Here is a 20,900-nt window from a genome sequence, read left to right as displayed (position 1 = left end):
GGCATTTTATGGCCTTCAAAACTGTAACGCCCTTAGAAAGCCTGAAGGCGGTGCTTGGTTTTCGGGGCCCCGTACGCGGCTAGGCTCCCAAAAAGTCCCACATATGTGGTATCCCCGTACTCAGGAGAAGCAGCAGAATTTATTTTGGGGTGTCATTTCACATATGCCCATGGCATGCGTGAGCAATATATCATTTAGTGACAACTTTGTGAAAAAAAAAAAAAAAAAAAAAAAGTTTGTAATTTTCCCGCAACTTGTGGCAAAATATAAAATATTCCATGGACTCAACATGCCTCTCAGCAAATAGCTTGGGGTGTCTACTTTCTAAAATGGGGTCATTTGTGGGGGTTTTGTGCCATCTTGGCATTTTATGGCCTTCAAAACTGTAATAGGTAGTGAGGAGTGAAGTCAAATATTTACGCCCTTAGAAAGCCTGAAGGCGGTGCTTGGTTTTCGGGGCCCCGTACGCGGCTAGGCTCCCAAAAAGTCCCACATATGTGGTATCCCCGTACTCAGGAGAAGCAGCAGAATTTATTTTGGGGTGTCATTTCACATATGCCCATGGCATGTGTGAGCAATATATCATTTAGTGACAACTTTGTGAAAAAAAAAAAAAAAAAAAAAAGTTTGTAATTTTCCCGCAACTTGTGGCAAAATATAAAATATTCCATGAACTCAACATGCCTCTCAGCAAATAGCTTGGGGTGTCTACTTTCTAAAATGGGGTCATTTGTGGGGGTTTTGTGCCATCTTGGCATTTTATGGCCTTCAAAACTGTAATAGGTAGTGAGAAGTGAACTCAAAAATTTACGCCCTTAGAAAGCCTGAAGGCGGTGCTTGGTTTTCGGGGCCCCGTACGCGGCTAGGCTCCCAAAAAGTCCCACATATGTGGTATCCCCGTACTCAGGAGAAGCAGCAGAATTTATTTTGGGGTGTCATTTCACATACGCCCATAGCATGTGTGAGCAATATATCATTTAGTGACAACTTTGTGTAAAAAAAAAAAAAAATTTTTTTTTTGTCATTATTCAATCGCTTGAGGCAAAAAAATAAAATATTCAATGGGCTCAACATGCCTCTTATCAATTTCCTTAGGGGGTCTACTTTCCAAAATGGGGTCATTTGGGGGGGTTTTGTACTGCCCTGCCATTTTAGCACCTCAAGAAATGAGATAGGCAGTCGTAAACTAAAAGCTGCGTAAATTCCAGAAAACGTACCTTAGTTTGTAGATGTGACAACTTTTGCGCAAACCAATAAATATACAATTATTGACTTTTTTTTTACCAAAGACATGTGGCTGAATACATTTTGGCCTAAATGTATGACTAAAATTGAGTTTATTGGATTTTTCTAATAACAAAAAGTAGAAAATATCATTTTTTTTCAAAATTTGCGGTCTTTTTACGTTTATATCGCAAAAAATAAAAATCGCAGAGGCAATCAAATACCATCAAAAGAAAGCTCTATTTGTGGGAAGAAAAGGACGCAAATTTTGTTTGGGTACAACATTGCATGACCGCGCAATTACCAGTTAAAGCAGCGCAGTGCCAAAGTGTAAAAAGACCTCTGGTCATTTACCAGCAAAATGGTCCGGTCTTAAAGTGGTTAAAGAGCTTACTAGATAGATAGGGTAGAGTTCCCACTTCTATACATGGGGTGTTTATATGTGTGTGTGTGTATGTATGTATGAGTGTGTATGTATGTATGTATATATATATATATATATATATATATATTTTTTTTTTTTTTTTTTTTTTTATTATTATTCTATACTACTGTTATAGAGGGGTATTAAAGTCTGTCCTACTTAGGTTCCATGGGACTTTTTCTTTATGCTCCTACTTTCGTCCCTGAATATATATTTCAGTTCATCCATGAAACTCATTGAGAGTCAAATACCTCTGTTCCACCACCTAGATAGTGAATGCAATTGCAAATATAACCAAAATAAAATAGTTGTGACTTATGGATTAATGTAATGGTATAGATATATACAGTATGCTGCCATTAAGTCCTGGAGGGAGGGCTTTTCTGTGATTAAAGGGTTATAACAAGTGTCTAGTGGAACATTGTTTGACATTTTCGTGTTTATATATTTTAAATGGCATTAATATCTGATATCTATATTCAGACTGGGAGGAAGCGTTATATGACGAAAGTACTCAAGCGGAGTGTGGGACGTTTCGTTACATTGGTGGCAAGCAGTGGGATGTTTCCTGCAGTCTGAGACATCCAAACCTCCACCTGGATCAAAGGTCCAGATAGCAGGAGAGGAGAGGTACAGATACAAGCCATCATGGAAGAGGAATTCGGAAGGCGGTTTTGAGAGATGCAGATGCAGCACAGAGGACCAGTATCAGAGCAGGTCCTGCTGTGATGGTATGATTGTATCCGTTGGGAACTCTGGAAGGAAGCGCTAGCTCATGAGCAGTGACACCAGGGAAAAATGATCTCCTCCTTCCATGAAAGGTACTGGTCAGAGTACGAAGTGTGAATGGTGTTTTTGGGGAAACAACTGCATAAGGAATGAAAAGCTGAGTTAACCAGGCTGGTCTAGGTGGAGATGCGGTTGGATGAGAGCTACAGAGCCCCCTGCTGGTATGTTGCCCAAGTGTGCCCGTGGACAGCAGATGACACCCCAACAGAAAGCTTTAGCTACAGCGGCCTGGGGCTGTTATTAGAGAGGCTGTCACAGGACCCTGACTTTGGGAGCGTTTTTGAGTGGCGTTTGGAAGAAATCTCGGAATACAGAGAATGGATGCAGAATGTCTCAGAAGTTCCCTGGGCACTGGAAGATTTGGAGTTTCTAGCCAATCAGGAATGGGAGCTGGAGATTGCCTACAGACAGCTGCTAGATTCTGCTCATCAGCAAGTCTGGGCTCCCTTTGCCTGGGACTATCAGGAAATACCAACTGACAACTCTGAATTCCTTGCTGAAGAGGTGGCAATGCGGCAGAGTAACAGTGTGCTTTGCTAGCCTTCCCCTGCAGCTATGGACGTGGAGGTCTTATGACAGATGCAGCAAATGCTGACTGACTTTGATTCTTTTTCTGCATGGGATGATCTTGGAGGAATGCGTCTGTCCAGCAGCTGGATGAGGGTATGGCAGATGGAGCAAAAGCTCTGCCCCACATCTGTGGCAGTTCCGGAGGCTCACGGTGAGAAGGTGACGGTCACTTCACAGCAGCAGATCAGAATGCAGGGGGAGAAGGTAGAGGAGGTGTTTGTTTTCCCTCCCCAACAGTTGGCCAGGTTGGAGTAAGCAGTCTTTCCTCCCCAGATCCATGCACCTGGGAGACAGTATCAGAGACATGTCATCCCAGCAGCTAGATGAGTGAATGGAAGAGGAAGCAGCCAGCTCACCTCCCCAATGGCAGGTACACAGTTTGGGAATCCAGCCTCCTGCCCCAACATTTAACCAAAGCAGAGGATGTGGAGTCCCCAGCAGAAGTACTAGCAACAAGGCAGTGTACTACCAACCTTTGCCAGCATCGGTAACAACTATGGAGCTCCAGGGAGCCATGGCAGTGGGCCCCTCTCTTCAGGGACAACCTGATGTAGTAAAGCTTCTACTCCCACCTAAATCACTGGCAACAGGGCAGAGTGTCGCTGGCCTCTGCCTAGCAACTACAGTGTCTCTACAGCTTCAGGAAGCTGGGGTGATCTGCCCTTCTGCCCAGCAGCAGACCAAGCCCTGAAATTTTAAAAACCACCCAGCTGAAGAGCTGGCAGCTGGACGGAGAGTCAATGACCTCTGCTCCACACCAAATGATTACAGTTATTCCCTGCAGCCAAGAATGGAGATCATGCAGACTGACTATGTGAGTTCACTCTGCCCAACTAACACATGTCCAGACCAAGTGGAGGTCTAGGACCTTGTTAGTTTACTTTTTATGGGGGAGAAATGTGATGGACTCATCTGGGACAGCGGCTTTTGGAGGGAACTGAATGCTAATCTCTTGCATACCGACTATGGGCCCTGGCATTTGAGTAGCTACAAGCATTTAAGAAGACATTCTGTTATGTAATGCAAGAGGACATTATTAAAGCGGGAGTCCACCGGGACTCCGCGTTTTTTTTTTTTTTTTTAAAAGCCAGCAGCTACAAATACTGCAGCTGCTGACTTTTAAAATAGTGACACTTACCTGTCCAGCGCGCCCGCGATGTCGGCACCCGAAGCCGATCTGTAGATCGTATCTCGGGTGCTGCCGCCGCCATCTTGGGTATGGGAATCAGGAAATGGAGCCTTTCGGCTTCATTTCCCGGTTCCCTACTGCGCATGCGCGAGCCGCGCTGCGCAATAAGGACGGTCCCCGCTGCCTCTGGGATCTGTGTGTTTTCCCAGCAGGCAGCGGGGCACTTGCGGGAAGGGGCGGGCACTTGCGGAAAGGGGCGTAATATACGCTCCTTTCCGCAGAGAGCTATCCCGGAAGTGGGTACAGATACCTGTACTGTACAGGTATCTGCACCCCCCTCCCCCCTGAAAGGTGCCAATTGTGACACCGGAGGGGGGGAGGGTTCCGATGAGCGGAGGTCCACTTTAGGGTGGACCTCCGCTTTAAGGAGGTCATGATGGTCTCTGCCAGCTTGGGACTCAGTAGACAGATGTATATTAAAGGAATGCTGATTAATGAGATCTGGAAAGCCTGGGTCTTTCACCCAATAGTTTGTCTCATTTTGTTGTGTACTCTTTGCTGGGTCGTTTGGGGTGTGACTGTATTCCAATGTTCTATTGTGTCTGTCTTCCTTGGATATTTTGGGATGTGTATGTAGATTAGCTGTGAGATTGGTGGGGGCGAATTCCTCCAACAAATCTCACTGCTGATTGGACAGTCTACCCTGCTACCCTGCCCGGCATGCAAAGGGGGGGGGGGGGGTATTACCCGTGTACATGTGATCTCAAATAAAACAGCCCATGTTCAGCAACCAAACAAGTGTTGTCTTGTTTTCTGGTTGTTGGTGGTTGGAATAACTGATATCTATATTCAGACTGGGAGGAAACCATATATGACGAAAGCACTCAAGCACAGTGTGGGACATTTCGTTACAAAGGGTAAATGTAGGGGGATTTCCCTCATTTTTGAAAGATATCTTCTAATTTCCTGTTGCATTTACAGAACAGTAAGTGAATGGAAATATCCCAAATCAGACACAGATGGCAAAAAGGCATTGGTTTTAGCCTTCCCCTACATTACTATATATTTTTTTTATTATCTTTAGATATATTTTAGGAAAATTGTTTCAGTTTAAAAGGTGTTATATATTATGTACAATATTGTGCAAAGATAAACCTTCAGTGATGCAGAAAACCTCTTTAAGGTATGGCTTTCTGAAAGTCAGTATAAATGGTGGCCGGGGTACAATTTTGCCCTCTCGTGACAACACTCAGTGTTTGCTGTATAGATAACTAAGGCCCCAAGATCTGGATAATGAGGTGTGCGTACTCTACCCAATCTCTGGAAAGGGGGGTAACAGGTGAGAGGGTGACAACCGTTCTTACAAAACCTTGAAGTAACTGATGGTATTCTCTTGCACCTTATGGTACATACTATACAGAATCTCTTTGTTTTGTCAAGTACAGTGGTGTAGCTTTCAGGAAGGTCACAAACTTGGATGTGCTGTCTAAAAGGGTGCTTGGATCATAACATTGTGAGCAAAAGTATAAATCTATTGACAGGTAATATAATTTACATTAATTTGTTCAAACGTTAAGCAAAGTTTAGTTTTAAGCAACATTTGCAACAGGAAATGGAGATTCCATTTAGTTTCCTACAAATGTTATGAGGCTATACGTAATTCATAAAAAAAAAGGGAAATTTTAGTATCAGGCAACAATTACATATTTTATTAGCCATATGAATAATAAGATTTTATGCATTTTTATAAGTACAGGATTGTTGTGGGATACTGAAGGTGAAAGATGTGTGTTGCATTACTGAAAAATGTTACTGGTTAGCCATAGACATTACTCAGATTACTTACTAACTGCTACTGCTTTTATACTCCTTTGACATTTTATTTTTGACGATCCCGCATACAGCTCTATCGCTTATTCCTCTTTTGCTTCCTGACCTTTTCACACTGCACTACTATCTTCCCGCTCGTGCTTTTCTTTGCAGCTGAACCTCATTCACAGTGAGATCAGTAATTTAGCCGGATTTGAGGTGGAGGCTGTTATCAACCCTACCAATGCTGACATTGACCTTAAAGATGATATAGGTAAATGGGACGTGGGTTATATATCAGCCGACTGTTGAGTGATAATTATAAATTTTAAAAATGCAGAACAATAAATGCTTTAAATAAAAATAAAAAATAAAAATAAGCGACTACATCCTCAGATTTTTGATGCCATTCTTTTATAATTATCTCTCACTGTTGGCTGCTTTTTACTTAGATTTCATTTTTACTTTTTCAGTATCTCTCAGAGGATAATCTCTCACTTTTGCACTTTTTGCATTGTTTAGATGCATGATCAAAAAAAGTTTGATTTCTAAATAATTCACACAACTAGTTGACTAATGTGATATCTGAAAAATAAATATATTTAATAATGACCCTCTTATAAATGACCCTATTAGGGTTTTTAAAGCCATAATTTACTAGCATTATCAAGGAAAGCAGATCATTGTAATTTAGCTTAATGGTGTATATTAAAATCATCTTTCGCACAGTACTTTTTACAGTTGAATTCTATGTTGCTTGGCTTGCATTCACATAAAATACTTTTGTTTTATTTACCTGTTTAATATTTTTTTATACTGTTAATAATGGGTTTCCCACAGCATGTCAATGATTTTTCTTGATGTTTTGGAAGCTGTGGAAATGTTAGATCAAATTGGATTCACTATTATCATTATATATGTTGCATGCCATGTCAATTTATATACAAATATAAATATATATACAAATATAAATTTAAGTACTTGTATGGACACCTAGAAATATATTTTCTGTATAAGAGCTATTTATTTCACACACAAACCGGTTTTACATGTAACAAGCAAATTTAAGAAATTATCTTCTGATGAGACTGATAAATCTTGTCTTAATATTTTCCTTTCCATGTCATTTGGCAAAGTTGGTTGTAGTTTGGAGAAAGTTTAACAATCAGCATCAACTTAAAGTTATGTAAACCCACACAACTGTCTTTACAAGGATATTATTAAGGAAACAAAAACTATCTTAATCAATAACATGTAAAAAGTATTGCTACTTTTTCCAGAAATGTATTTTTTAAGTCTTTCCTTGGCCTAGCAAGGTAAGGTGAGAGAATAATTTAAATTCAAAATTTTTTTTTTTTTATATATAGATAAAGTGGTTGTAAACCCTGACATATACCGAATGAAGTGATTGGCTTCAGGTGATACACCGAGATTAAACAAATCCTCCTACATAAGTTGTATCTTTCTATCTGTAGTCTTTTCTACATCCGTTCAAAGTGCAGAATTTATCTGAGCTTTCATAAAGCAGGAGCTGGGAAGTTGAAATTACAATCTGCAAAGCTTAGTGAGGAGAACTCTGAGAGCTGATTGGAAGGAAAGGACACACCCCCTTCACACAGGAACAGAGTTGAGGCTGTCAATCACAGGCTGTGTGCTGGATATCCCTCCCCTGTCACCTTTTTTCTCTTTATGCCTGGAAAACTTGTCAGAAGTGAATCATGCAGATAGCAGAGGAACGAGACAGCAGACAGAAATTACACTTTGTGCCCTGGATTGAGAGTACACATTTTAGAGAGATATGCTTTGATCATATCCCATGTCTGAGGTTTACAACTATTTTAATGCATGAATTACATTTTTCTAAAAAGTTTCTGCTTGTATAAAAAAAGTGATTATAAAAGTTACAACAATATGTATAAATTGTCAGGCTGGAATATGTACAGTCCAGGTTGAGGTACCGGTGGGTACTGGTCCAACATCATGATCATGAATTTTATTTACCAAAAATTATACTTTTTATTTGTAAGTACTAAGGCCGCGTACACACGCGGGGACTGTTCGCTCAACTTTGTCCGTCAAACAGTTTCAGCGGACAGTCCGCTCAAAATTAGCATGGACGGACTTGCCCACACACGACGAACGAACAGTCCGCTGAAACCGTGCGCGATGACGTGAACGGCACGTACGACGGGACTAGAAAACGACGTCCTATACACTGCAATGCAACCTTCGGCGTGTAAATTCTTTCTGAGCATGCGCGAGACTTAGTTTGACGAACAAGCCTACACACGGGCGGACTGTCCGCTCAAACCAAGTTTCAGCGGACAGTTTTTCGGAATTTCCGGAAAACTTTGTTCGTCAGACTGTCCGCTGAAACTGTCCGCTGAAAGCCCACACACGAGCGGACTGTCCGCCGAAACACTGTTCAGCGGACAAAGTTGAGCGAACAGTCCCCGCGTGTGTACGCGGCCTAAGGGGTTTGTTTATCAGCAGTTTGATCCAAGATTCCCACAACTCTTACACAAGATTCACACATTTTCACATATGATTCCATGTAAAAGTGGATGAATCATGGTTAAAAGTTCAGTGAATCTTGGGTGAAATCCTTGATTAATTGATCCTTAAGTTATTCTACATTATGAATCAGTATTTTAAGATATCAGAAGATGGCAAACTAAAATTATCTATTTTGTAAATATTTTAAAATTTTATATAGAGTCCACATGAGGCCAGGGACCCTCCAGAGGGTTGTCTAGTCAGTTTACCTACCGTCCTTGTCTCATCTCATTGAAGAAAACTGGAGACTGTAGTAACCCTCTTTTAGTATATAATGGCTGATAAATGTAAGCCAGCGATAGCTGCACATAAAAAGTGAATTAAAGACTCAGTATGCTAAAGCAAACCTGGTCTTTGCCCACTTAGGGGAATGCAACAGGTTTGATTTAATGCCCTTCTCCCTATTAGCAAATACTTACATTTCCTTCTTTCCCATGCAACTAGATTCAGCTCTTGGAGCTGAAAGAAATAACTGATAAGAAAGAGGTGTACGCGACTTTACTTCTTATGATCACCAATCAATGCTGTTACATCAGAAGACCATAGCTAAGACTGTAAGCTAAAATTGTTCACACACTGTTAAGCCCCATACACACTATCAGATTTTCTGCTGATTTTTTCCTTCAGATTTACCAAAACCATATAATATGAGGTCAAACCTTAGGAGTTTCAATGTGTATGCAATCAGACAGGTCCTTGCACTACATGGTTTTGGTAAATCTGAAGAGAATAATCATCAGAAAATCTGATAGTGTGTATGGGGTTTTAGAATAAAAAATAAAAATAAAAAATTCAGAGCATTTGTTCAATTTACCCATAGTTAATAGGATCCAACTGACATTAATTTTCAACTGTAACGACTAGGAAAATCAAAATCATAGAGCACTCAAATGAAATTCTACAAGTGTATTGGTAGCTTTAGGATTCTAGCAATTTGTAGCTCACACAGGGTTTTCATTTCGCCCCAGGCAGCTAAATGGAGCAGCAAGGGAGCAGAATGAAGGTTAAGTAGATGTGTCTGGGGAAGTTTGCCCTAAAGTAAAGCTGTTGAACAGCTTTCTAGCACATATTTTCTTTGTTTTTAATAAGTACCCTGAAGAATGCATATTTGTGAAATGTTAGTTGTATTTTAAGTGTTCTACCCCTGTACAGCTATATACTGATTTACTAAAGTAGTAGCCTGATCTTTTAGTAAAGTGAATGTTCATTGAGCTTGGTTAATAAGGTAAAGCTGTGTTCATTTCAATAATTCAATCATGCTAACAAATTCTTTTTATGTACTTCACACATGATTTGGCATGCAAAGTGAACACTGGTTTACCTTATATACTGTCAATCACTTTGGGGGAACTAGTCTTTTAGTAAATTTTCCCCACTATATAATGTTTTCTCACTTACGGCTGCATGAGCACACCTCTTTATGCAGTGGGAAAAGGGATGACAATTAATTTCTGTAGAAAGTAGCATTTTTTGAGCTGGAATTGGCATTTGAATGTGTATAGAATGTATGACATACTATAAGGTAGGAAACGATTTGTACCCCAAGACAGTGATTGTGCTTGAAGCTTTAAAGTTGGTTCACACCACAGCGTGCGTGTTTTTGCACATTACTACTACTACTACTGCCAAATTCCCAGGAGCAAGCAAAATGTTTTGGTGACTGCAACACGTGTGCATTTCCTTAGTGTGTTTGAGGTGCCATTAACAATAGCTCCCAAGCACATCTAATGATGGCAGTGCATTCCTGTGCGGTGCAGGAAACAAATTTCCCCCACTGCAACTGGTGTGAACAGGCCCTTAAGGTTCCAGTACAATTGATATTGTGGGAGAGATGAAGAATAAGAAACTACAACCAACTTATTGTCCTTCAGGACCACTATGCAGTTAAATTCTTTATTTAATCATTTGTATGAACAGTGTTATCCACATTTTAAAATATTATTTAGTAAATAATGTTGCCTTCATGAACACCTCCACTTCTGCTCCTTTCAGTATTTCATAATTCAGGTGGATTTCAGTATATACATGAGCTTTGAAGGTAGGAATACAAGGATCAAGGTAAACTAATGAATGCACCATATGTCCCTTATCCAACCTGGTTGACGTACATGTGTTTGCCTATTATAGTTGCAAGTTGTAAAGGCTGACATTGCCAACCTCGAAAGCGATGCTGTCGTTCATCCGACAGGCTCTGACCTCTACACCGGTGGTGAAGTAGGTAATGAAAAATTTAGTGATGCAGCATTTCATACCTGTATATGCATGGTTATTTAGGAGAATAATGTGCTGTATTCATGACTGAGTTAAGATGACTTAAGGGTAAGCATACTATACAAAACACTTGTTGCCTACAGGCAGAAGCAGCATGCAAAAATGTTAAAAAAATAAACTATTTCTGCTGGATGTTTCATATGTATAGTATACAGGTGCATCTCATAAAATTAGAATATCATCACCAAGTTTATTTCAGTAATTTAATTTAAAAAGTGAGACTCGTATATTTTATATATATGTGTTATATCCCGAGTGATATATTTCAAGCACTTCTTTCTTTTCATTTTAATGATTATGGCTTACAGCTAGTTAAAACCCACAATTCCGTATCTCAGAAAATTAGAATATTACATAAGGCCAATAATAAAAAAAAAAATGAATACAGAAATGTTGGCTTACTGAAAAGTATGTCTATGTACAGTATAGTATACACTCAGTACTTGGTCGAGGCTCCTTATGCATGAATTACTGCATCAATGCAGTTTGGCAAGAAGGCAGTGAGCCTTTGGCACTGCTAAGGTGTTATGGATGCCCAGGTGGCTTTGAAAGTGGCTTTCAGCTCATCTGCATTGTTGGGTCTGGGGTCTCTAATCTTCTTCTTGACAATACCCCACAGATTCTCTTAGGGGTTTAGGTCAGACAAGTTTGCTGGCCAATCAAGCAATGATACCATGATCATTAAACCAGGTATTGGTACTTTTGACAGTATGAGCAGAAGCCAAATCTTGTTGGAATATGAAATTGGCTTCTCCATAAAGCTGGTCAGCAGAGGGAAGCATGGAGTGCTCTCTGTGATCACTCTGTGTGTAACACTTTTATATAAAATATATGAATTTAACTTTTTGTATTGAATTACTGAAATAAATTAACTTTATGATGATATTCTAATTTTGTGAGATGCTCCTGTATATAGGAAACATCCAGCATAAAGTTTTTATTTAAACATCTAATTCAGTCAGGAGATACAGGTGTTACAGAGGTTACTGACCCCTATGATATCTGCCTCTGACTGCCCTGATACATACAGTATATTGAGTGACTTGGTGATAGCTGACAAATCAATCAATGTACCTAGAGGCAGTTAGATTTTTCTGGTGACTCAAAAGCTCCCGGCATTTTAAAAATGAGTCAGAAATTTACAGCTTACATACAACCATTATAAACCTGTACTCCAGAAAAATATTAAAAGATCACCATTTACCCAGTTTTGTACTTACTAGACATTGGTATACATATATTTTCAAAAGCTAGCATAAGTGCCTGAATTTGTCTTTATAATAAGTTCTCATAGTTCCTTGAGGACTGGGACTAGGAAAGGGAGAAAGAGCAATTTCAGTCAGTCATGCTCTTCTGCATTACACTGTACTGTAAAATCTAACACTGACGGTTTGCTGACAGAAGAAGAGATTGTCAAAAAAGAAGGGTCAGTGACCAAGCTGTAATGCTTAACTCCAGTGGAGAAAAGTAAGCTCAGCAATCTGATTGTGCCATCTGGCAGGTGTGCCTGGATCACAATGCTGGATGAACAGTAAGTATATGTATTTCAACTGCATATTTAAATGTTTTACAATTTAAGGTTGTCTTTTTTTCTGATGGAATCAGTGTTTTCTAATGAATGTAGTGTAATATCTAGCAATCAGTCCTTAGGCACTTCTAATAAAAATTAATTTATACATAACAAATCATGTTGAGCAGGTACATAGCACAAGTATTGCAGCTATCAATTTGTACATATCAAGTAGCTGTAGCACAACAAGTGTTAAAGTGGTTGTAAACCCTTACAAACCACTTTGACCTACAGGTAAGCCTAGATTAAGGTTTACCTGTAGGTCCAAGCAATATCTCCTAAACCTATATGGTTTAGGAGATATTTGCCCGAAAACGGGCACCGCTGTCTACGGCGCATGTGCCGTAGACAGCGCCGCGCAGGCGCACTGAGCGCGGCATTTCCAAGAATGGAGCTGCCGCGCGTGTCGACTCCCGTGCACATGCGCGGGAATGACGTCATCGCGGCTTCGCCGATTGACAGCGGCGGAGCTGCGAGACCCCACCAACAAGATGGATGCGGCGGACTACAGGGGACAGCGGCGACTTCGCTGGCTCCTGTGTCAGGTAAGTGACACATAATGGGCTACTATGCAATGCATAGTAGTCCATTATGCTTTGCCTTTGCAGGGAATGAAAGAGGAAGTAAACTCATCAGGGTTTACTTCCTCTTTAACCACTTGCCGACCGCCGCACGACGATGTACGTCCTATTTTTGAAGGGGGATATCTCGGTAACGGCAGCAGCTGCTGCCACAACCGAGATATCCATCTCTTCAGGCGGCGGTCGGCTGTACGATAACGGTGGTCTCCGCGGCGGATTCGCCGCGAGATCACCGCTATCGGCGGCGGGAGAGGTGCCACCCCCCCTCCCGCCGCCCTCCCGCACCTTCCGCCGCTTACCGGAGCCGTCGGTAGCGGCGGAGGCGATCGGGTCCTTCCATCTGCTGGGCATAGAGACAAGTGAGGCTAAGATGGCCCCCACTCGTCTCTATACCATAGGAGGGCGGAAGCGACGTCAAAACGTCACTTCTGCCCATACCTCTTAAAGGTATTTTTTTTTTTAAATGTCAGATTTTCTTTTTTTTTTTTTTTTTTTTACGTGAGTAGCGCCCGCATATGAAAACGGTGGTCAAACCACACATGTGAGGTATTGCCGCGATCGGTAGAGCGAGAGCAATAATTCTAGCCCTAGACCTCCTCTGTAACGCAAAAAATGCAACCTGTAGAATTTTTTAAATGTCGCTTATGGAGATTTTTGAGGCTAAAAGTTTGACGCCATTCCACGAGCGGGCGCAATTTTGAAGCGTGACATGTTGGGTATCAATTTACTCGGCATACCATTATCTTTCACAGTATAAAAAAAATTGGGCTAATTTTACTGTTGTCTTATTTTTTTATTCAAAAAAGTGATTTTTTTCCAAAAAAAGTGCGCTTGTAAGACCGCTGCGCAAATACGGTGTGAAAAAAAGTATTTCAATGACTGCCATTTTATTCTCTAGGGTGTTAGAAAAAAAACAATATAAAATGTTTGGGGGTTCTAAGTAATTTTCTAGCAAAAAAAACTGTTTTAAACATGGAAACACCAAGTCTGAAAAAGAGGCCTGGTCCTTAAGTGGTTAAATGTATATGTTTATGCCCCAACAATGTTAGAAAGACAAGACATTTGTACCTTTTGCAGAACTGACAGTTCATTCACATCACAATGCCGTGCAGAAAACCCACGTTCTTCTGATGTTTCCTGCACCACATTCAAAATGTATTGGATGTGCAATCTGCTTCGGGTGTCCATGTATTCCTAAAGATAACTCAAATGCAGACCACAAACAGTGCATTTGCATGCACCAGATCACATGGTAGTGCAGTACGATGCGATCTGGTTGCAGCACATTTTTATTAGTGCATGGACTAATTTTAGTGCATTCTAATGTGATTTCAGTCCATTTACGTGAATGGGCTGAAAATCGCACTGCCATGAATCGCCCAGGAACACAGAGCTTGTTCCAGTGCAATTTACGTGTGAACTCTGGCCCGTAAAAAAGAGAAGAATATGTAAGAATGATAAAAGTAATAGCAGACAAGAGGGCAAAGTAAAATATAAATTAAGCTTTGGCGCTAAAACCTTTTTGTGCACTGTGAAATGCTAAAATCATATATAAGTGTAAGATGATCTATTATCTCTGCTGGTGCTCTGAAGAATGTTAAAACAAATTGCGGTGGAAGCCTCTTAAAACTACTGTATACGTGATATTAAAATGTGTAAAAAAAAAAAGAAAAGAGGATGTATGTCTATTGATTTACACCTCAAAAAATGCACATATGTATGGAAAAAAATAGTGAATCAATCACATAAAAACAATTAAGAATACTACTGTGTTCGATAAACATACATAAACCAATATCTAAAAAATCATATGCAAATATGTTCAAAGTGATAATCAAAAAGCGTTTTGTGAAAGTACCCAGAAAAAATAATAATAATAGTGACAAAAAGTCTTATAATGTCCAACGGAAATTTTCAAAGTCGCATCAACTAGTTGCTGTAAAAACGCATGGAACTTTCATCAAATGAGGAAGGTAGAGTAAAGTGACTAGTGCAGAAGGGTTAAATGCATTCCTCTCCGGTGCGCCACTCTGTGTTAGGCAAAAGGTATGTATATGTGCTCACCAGACAAAAAACCCTCAATGGGTTAATCGAGCAGCCACAGTATAAGCCACTGTGCAGCTTTCTTTGGGCTCTGCTTCTGCTATGCCGGGGAGATGCTTTACACTTTTCCTTCCATAAGTGGTCCGTTTAGCAATTATACATGAAGGGAAACAGAAGTACAAACATAGTGCAATACTGTTGTTTGAACGTTTTTTTTGTTTATTAAGAAGTCAGGTTACTCACAATATCCAAAGAGACAAAATCGCTTTCAAATTAGCCGCGCCGGCGTTGCTGCTTGTATACCAGTATAAGGTGCACGTTCTAGGCCACGCCCTATGCGTTTCGTCAGAGCGACGTCATCTGGAGCTCCAGATGACGTCGCTCTGACGAAACGCGTAGGGCGTGGCCTAGAACGTGCACCTTATACTGGTATACAAGCAGCAACGCCGGCGCGGCTAATTTGAAAGCGATTTTGTCTCTTTGGATATTGTGAGTAACCTGACTTCTTAATAAACAAAAAAAACGTTCAAACAACAGTATTGCACTATGTTTGTACTTCTGTTTCCCTTCATGTATAATTGCTAAACGGACCACTTATGGAAGGAAAAGTGTAAAGCATCTCCCCGGCATAGCAGAAGCAGAGCCCAAAGAAAGCTGCACAGTGGCTTATACTGTGGCTGCTCGATTAACCCATTGAGGGTTTTTTGTCTGGTGAGCACATATACATACCTTTTGCCTAACACAGAGTGGCGCACCGGAGAGGAATGCATTTAACCCTTCTGCACTAGTCACTTTACTCTACCTTCCTCATTTGATGAAAGTTCCATGCGTTTTTACAGCAACTAGTTGATGCGACTTTGAAAATTTCCGTTGGACATTATAAGACTTTTTGTCACTATTATTATTATTTTTTTCTGGGTACTTTCACAAAACGCTTTTTGATTATCACTTTGAACATATTTGCATATGATTTTTTAGATATTGGTTTATGTATGTTTATCGAACACAGTAGTATTCTTAATTGTTTTTATGTGATTGATTCACTATTTTTTTCCATACATATGTGCATTTTTTGAGGTGTAAATCAATAGACATACATCCTCTTTTCTTTTTTTTTTTACACATTTTAATATCACGTATACAGTAGTTTTAAGAGGTTTCCACCGCAATTTGTTTTAACATTCTTCAGAGCACCAGCAGAGATAATAGATCATCTTACACTTATATATGATTTTAGCATTTCACAGTGCACAAAAAGGTTTTAGCGCCAAAGCTTAATTTATATTTTAGATTTCTAACCTATTCCTATTCTTAGGGATAGGTCTCAAGCACAGGCAGCTTTAACCCCTTAAGCTCATTCTTTAATTTAATTTATCTTTATTTCACTATATTTCATTATATATATATTCTTTTTTCCCCTTGCCTGTGTGGTGAACGGGTGGAACTTGTCCATAGCGCAATCTTATTTATCTTTTGCAAGAGGGCAAAGTAGAAGGTGTAGTGGGTGATGAGGAAAGGGAAATGTGGTGCCTGAGGTTACTCTTAACCACTTCAATACTGGGCACTTGTATCCCTTTCCTGCCCAGGCCAATTTTCGGCTTTCAGCACTGTCACACTTTGGCATGACAATTGCACGGTCATGCAACACTTTACCCAAACAACATTTTTATCATTTTGTTTACACAAATAGAGCTTTTTTTGGTGGGATTTAATCACCCCTGTTTTTTTTATTTAGTTTTTGCTAAATAAACGAAAATGGGCTGAAGATTTTGGGAAGAAAATGTTTTTCTTTGTTTCTGTTATAAAATTTAGCAAATAATTGTTTTTCATAAATTTAGCCCAAAACGTATTATGCTACACTTCTTTGGTGAAAATAACCCAAATCAGTGTATATTTAGTCTGTAGGAAAGTTATAGTCCCCAACTATGGTATATATATCTGAAAATTTATTAATCCTGATGTACTGATGGCCTCATTTCAGATCCCATTTCTTGAGGCCCTAAAATGCCAGGACAGTAGACATATACCCCAAAAGACCCCTTTTTGAAAAGTAGATAGTCCAAGGTATTTAGTAAGAGGCATGGAGGGTTTTTTGAAGTTGTAAGTTTTTTGTCATAATATTTTGGAAAAATAAACAAATTAAAAAAAAAATATATATGTTTTTTCACATACTGTCACCAGTACAGTACTGGGTCATCATATAACTGGTGTCGTAGTGATCAGGGACCGGTGGTCCCTGATCACTAGATTGCTTATAGCAGTGTATTACATTGCTATAAGCAAGCATTTTACTGAATTAAACTAAAGTCGCGTACACACGGGCGGACTGTATGGCCAACTTAGTCCGTCGAAACACATTTCAGTGGACAGTCCGCTCGTGTGTGGGCTTCAGCGGACTTTTTCAGCGTGCAGTCTGGCGTACTAAGTATTTCGGAATTTCCGTAATACTGTCCGTCATACTTTGGTTTCAGCGGACAATCCGCTCGTCAGTAGGCTAGTTCGACAGACTAAGAATGACGCATGCTCAGAAAGGATTTACACGGCGAAAGGTTGCATTGCTGTGTATTGGACTTCCTATTTCTAGTCCCGTCGTACGTGCTGTACACGTCATCGCGCAAGCTTTCGACGGACTGTTTTTGCATCCGTGTGTGGTCAAGTCCGTTCATTCGAAAGTATGACGGACTGTCCGTCGGATTGTATGACGGACTAAGTAGGCCATACAATCCGCCCGTGTGTGCTTAAATCATTCAGTCGGTTTTGTTGTGATTAGTTGGGATTGGTCAAAGCTAATCACATGGTACATATGGTCTGTCATTGGCTTTGTCTGTACTATGTGATCAAATTGACCAAACACAGCTAGCCAACACAATTGTACACAATGGATGGCATGAAAGGAAGCCATCAACATGTGACCTGCTGTGATTCCTTACGGTGGTCACATGGTACTGGCAGCGAGCCATCAGTCATCGGCTGTGTTCTGTGGACACAGGCATTAAAAGATCACCGCCCCACACCTGCACGATCGCTTCTTTTTGAGAGGACGTCATATAACGTCCAGTCAGGGTAGGAAAGCCACAGCCCAGCCATCATTTGTCTATAGGCTGGGCAGAAAGTGGTTAAAAGAAGTATGCTATAAATACCTAAATTGTAAGATGTGTGTTATCAAATCTACAGGCATATAATGTGTTATCTAGGGCTCCCAAATGTTTGTGGAATGTATACTTAGGCCCCTTTCACATGGACGATCCGTTCAGGTCCGCCTGTCAATTTTTCAGGCGGACCTGAACGGATGCTCCATAGAGCTCTATGGAGCGCCGGATGTCAGCGGTGACATGTCCTCTGACATCCAACCCTCTCTGATCCGAAAAAGTGTGACTGAGGAAAAAGCTATTTTTCTATCCGTCATCGGATCGGGTGACGACGGACACTGTGGTCTGTTGTCACCCGATCTCCCATGAGGGAGAGCGGCGCTGTGACAGGTCCGTCCCTGCGCAGTGTGCAGAGACAGACCTGTCATCTTCCTGCTCAGAGATCGCTCCGGCGATCCCCGCTGTGCACGCGGATATCCTCGGGACGGATCAGCACTGATCTGCCCCGCGTGAAAGGACACTTATAGTCATGTAACAATGTTGTGAACTTTTCAGATACTTAGCAATGTTATACTTTACCTTTGTCACAGAGGATATGGTAGATTTCCAGGCCTTTGGTAAGGTTTGTTTAGCAGCTGTTAGAATGAAGGTTATTCGTTTTAATTGAAAGCTATTACGGCCTTTCAGGTTCAGCTTCCAAAGGATCTTTCTGGATGCTTTTGCCCAGGACTGTAAATATAAATTGATAGACATTAGTCCAATTAGTGTTTTATTTTAGGACAGTCCTACCAGATACTAATATGCATATTTTCAGTGGAAACTAATTGTAGCGAAAAATTTATTTTCACTAAAATTTCACTTTAAAACGTTACACTATACATATTGCTGTGTAATATATATTTTTAGCTGTGGAAGGATTTTAAGTTTTAGTAAATAAGGAGTTGTCGTTCAGTGTACATTTTGTTAAATAGATCAGACTCTGTTGTGCTATAATAGGCAATTAAATTTTTTTCACAGCTTATACATATATATTACTAAAGAGGTTGTGTTGAGAAAAGTGATCCATGCCAAGCCTTAAAGTATAAGTCCAGGCAAAAACTAAATAACTCTAAACCTGCCACATGCTAAACCTAATCTAAAATAACCCTGTAAAGCAAAAATCCCTGTACTTGCCTATTCTGCAGTCGATCTAGTCCGGTCTCCAGTAGTGGAAGCTACGTGCAGGAGAGGACCGGCTATGAAATGGCTAGGAAGTCATGTCACCCATAGAGTTGCTATGGGGCTTCCATTGTCGCCAGCCTCTCCTGCACCCACCTCCACACTGAAGACGTCGCTGATTCTGGGACCAGACCAGATCTGCAGAATCATACGTATAGTGATTTTTGCTTTAAAGGGTTAGATAGATTAGGTTTAGAATGTGGCAGAGAGCAGGTTTATAATTAGTTAGGTTTTGCCTGAACTTCCACTTTAAAGCCAGACCTAAACAGATCAATACTCACTTTTCCCAACTGTCCCTCGCTGGCACCAGCATCTTCTCCTGCGTGCTGGTTTTCGGACATCTTCATTACAAATGCACATAAGCTAGTCATTCCGACACACAGGGGTCAGGTAAGCTAAGCTGTGCATGCCCAAGCTTTGGCCATAGTTCTGTTAATTTTGCCTTCCCCAGTGACTCCAATATATTTCACCAACATTTTGGGGAAACTAAAATTCTAAATTTCCCTCATAACCCTACTCAGCCCATCTTTTATAGGTTACTAGGTTGTACCTTATGGCAATCACTGTAAAGCCATTCAGACTTGGCCCTTTTCACCTTGCACATACTGGTGTGGCCTTAATAGTTTTGCAGTTGCTCTAAATATTGCAAGTTACACTAAGATGCATTCATTCTGCGCTGCATTCATTCTGCAACCTAGCACAGGGTATGCAATAAACATGGGATAAGCTGCCATCTATAGAAGTATTTGAGCAGTGTGAACACCTATTTGTCGGCTCACAGCAATCCCCAGAATAATAACTGTGCTATGCACGTGCAGCTCAGCTTACAGCAGCTGGCCCCATTTCTGTGTGTTTTTGAAATGACTGGTCCCTGCGCATTACATCATCCCATGCCAGCTAAAATAATAAAAATAAAAGGCACTAGCTAACTATTTTAGCATTCTAAGAAAGTAGGACATCTATTTGCAGCTTTGCTAGATCAAAAATTCTCAGGAGGACTTTTTCTATTCAGTGTCCAAATTCCTGAAATCTCAGAGAACATTCAGCGCAGTTACATCACAAGTATCAATATGATCACAAACTGATCAATTTATTCAGAATGCTGCTAAACTGTCACGTACCTGGTGGAGAATAAGCTGGAGAGGGGGCTTCCCTTGCACCTTTTATCCAACACTTCTGGTAGTGATGACAGGAAGTGTAGCAGGTAGCTGGGGTTTGCAGGAAGCAGATAACCCTCACCATGCAGGAACCAGGAACTGGAACACATGACACTTGGTTGGCAGACAGGAGTGTAGTCAGTACACAAGCCAAAAGATCATCAACAGCGAGGTACAGGAATATCAGGCAGAGACAAAGTCAGGACACAAGCCTGGATCAGTACACAGCCAGGCAGTGAGGTACAGGAACACAAGACAGAAATAGAGCCAGTATACAAGCCAAGGTCACAGCAGGCAGGCAGAAATCCAAGGACACATCATATCCACTCACATTGAGTGGATATGATTTCAATATACAAATACCATACTAGTGACCCCACAATAGGGATACAACTTTTTTGCAGAAGGGAGTTTAATAAGACACGTGGCCACTTACTAAAGTTAGAAGAGAAGAGGTTTAACCTTAAACT

At 40.6% G+C, this 20,900-nt stretch overlaps 1 protein-coding gene across 4 annotated transcripts in view; it reads left to right on the top strand.

The window, feature by feature from the left end:
• Positions 1-20,900, top strand: part of MACROH2A1 (macroH2A.1 histone) — a 209,697-nt gene that overhangs the window by 115,244 nt on the left and 73,553 nt on the right. For 2 of the 4 annotated variants that reach the window (XM_077473992.1, XM_077473991.1), the window contains exon 6: positions 6,120-6,219. In XM_077473992.1, the coding sequence (XP_077330118.1) occupies positions 6,120-6,219 (100 nt within the window). Of the gene's footprint in view, positions 1-6,119; positions 6,220-10,628; positions 10,720-20,900 lie in introns of all 4 variants that reach the window. The other 2 variants (XM_077473994.1, XM_077473993.1) reach the window with 1 other exon arrangement.

The sequence above is a fragment of the Lithobates pipiens genome, unplaced genomic scaffold (assembly GCF_037356315.1).
Source record: "Lithobates pipiens isolate NorthernLeopardFrog02 unplaced genomic scaffold, aLitPip1_a1.2 Scaffold_8, whole genome shotgun sequence".
Classification (NCBI taxonomy): domain Eukaryota; kingdom Metazoa; phylum Chordata; class Amphibia; order Anura; family Ranidae; genus Lithobates; species Lithobates pipiens.
The sequence above is the reverse complement of the archived record's forward strand: the minus strand, read 5'-3'. Positions and strand labels throughout refer to the sequence as shown.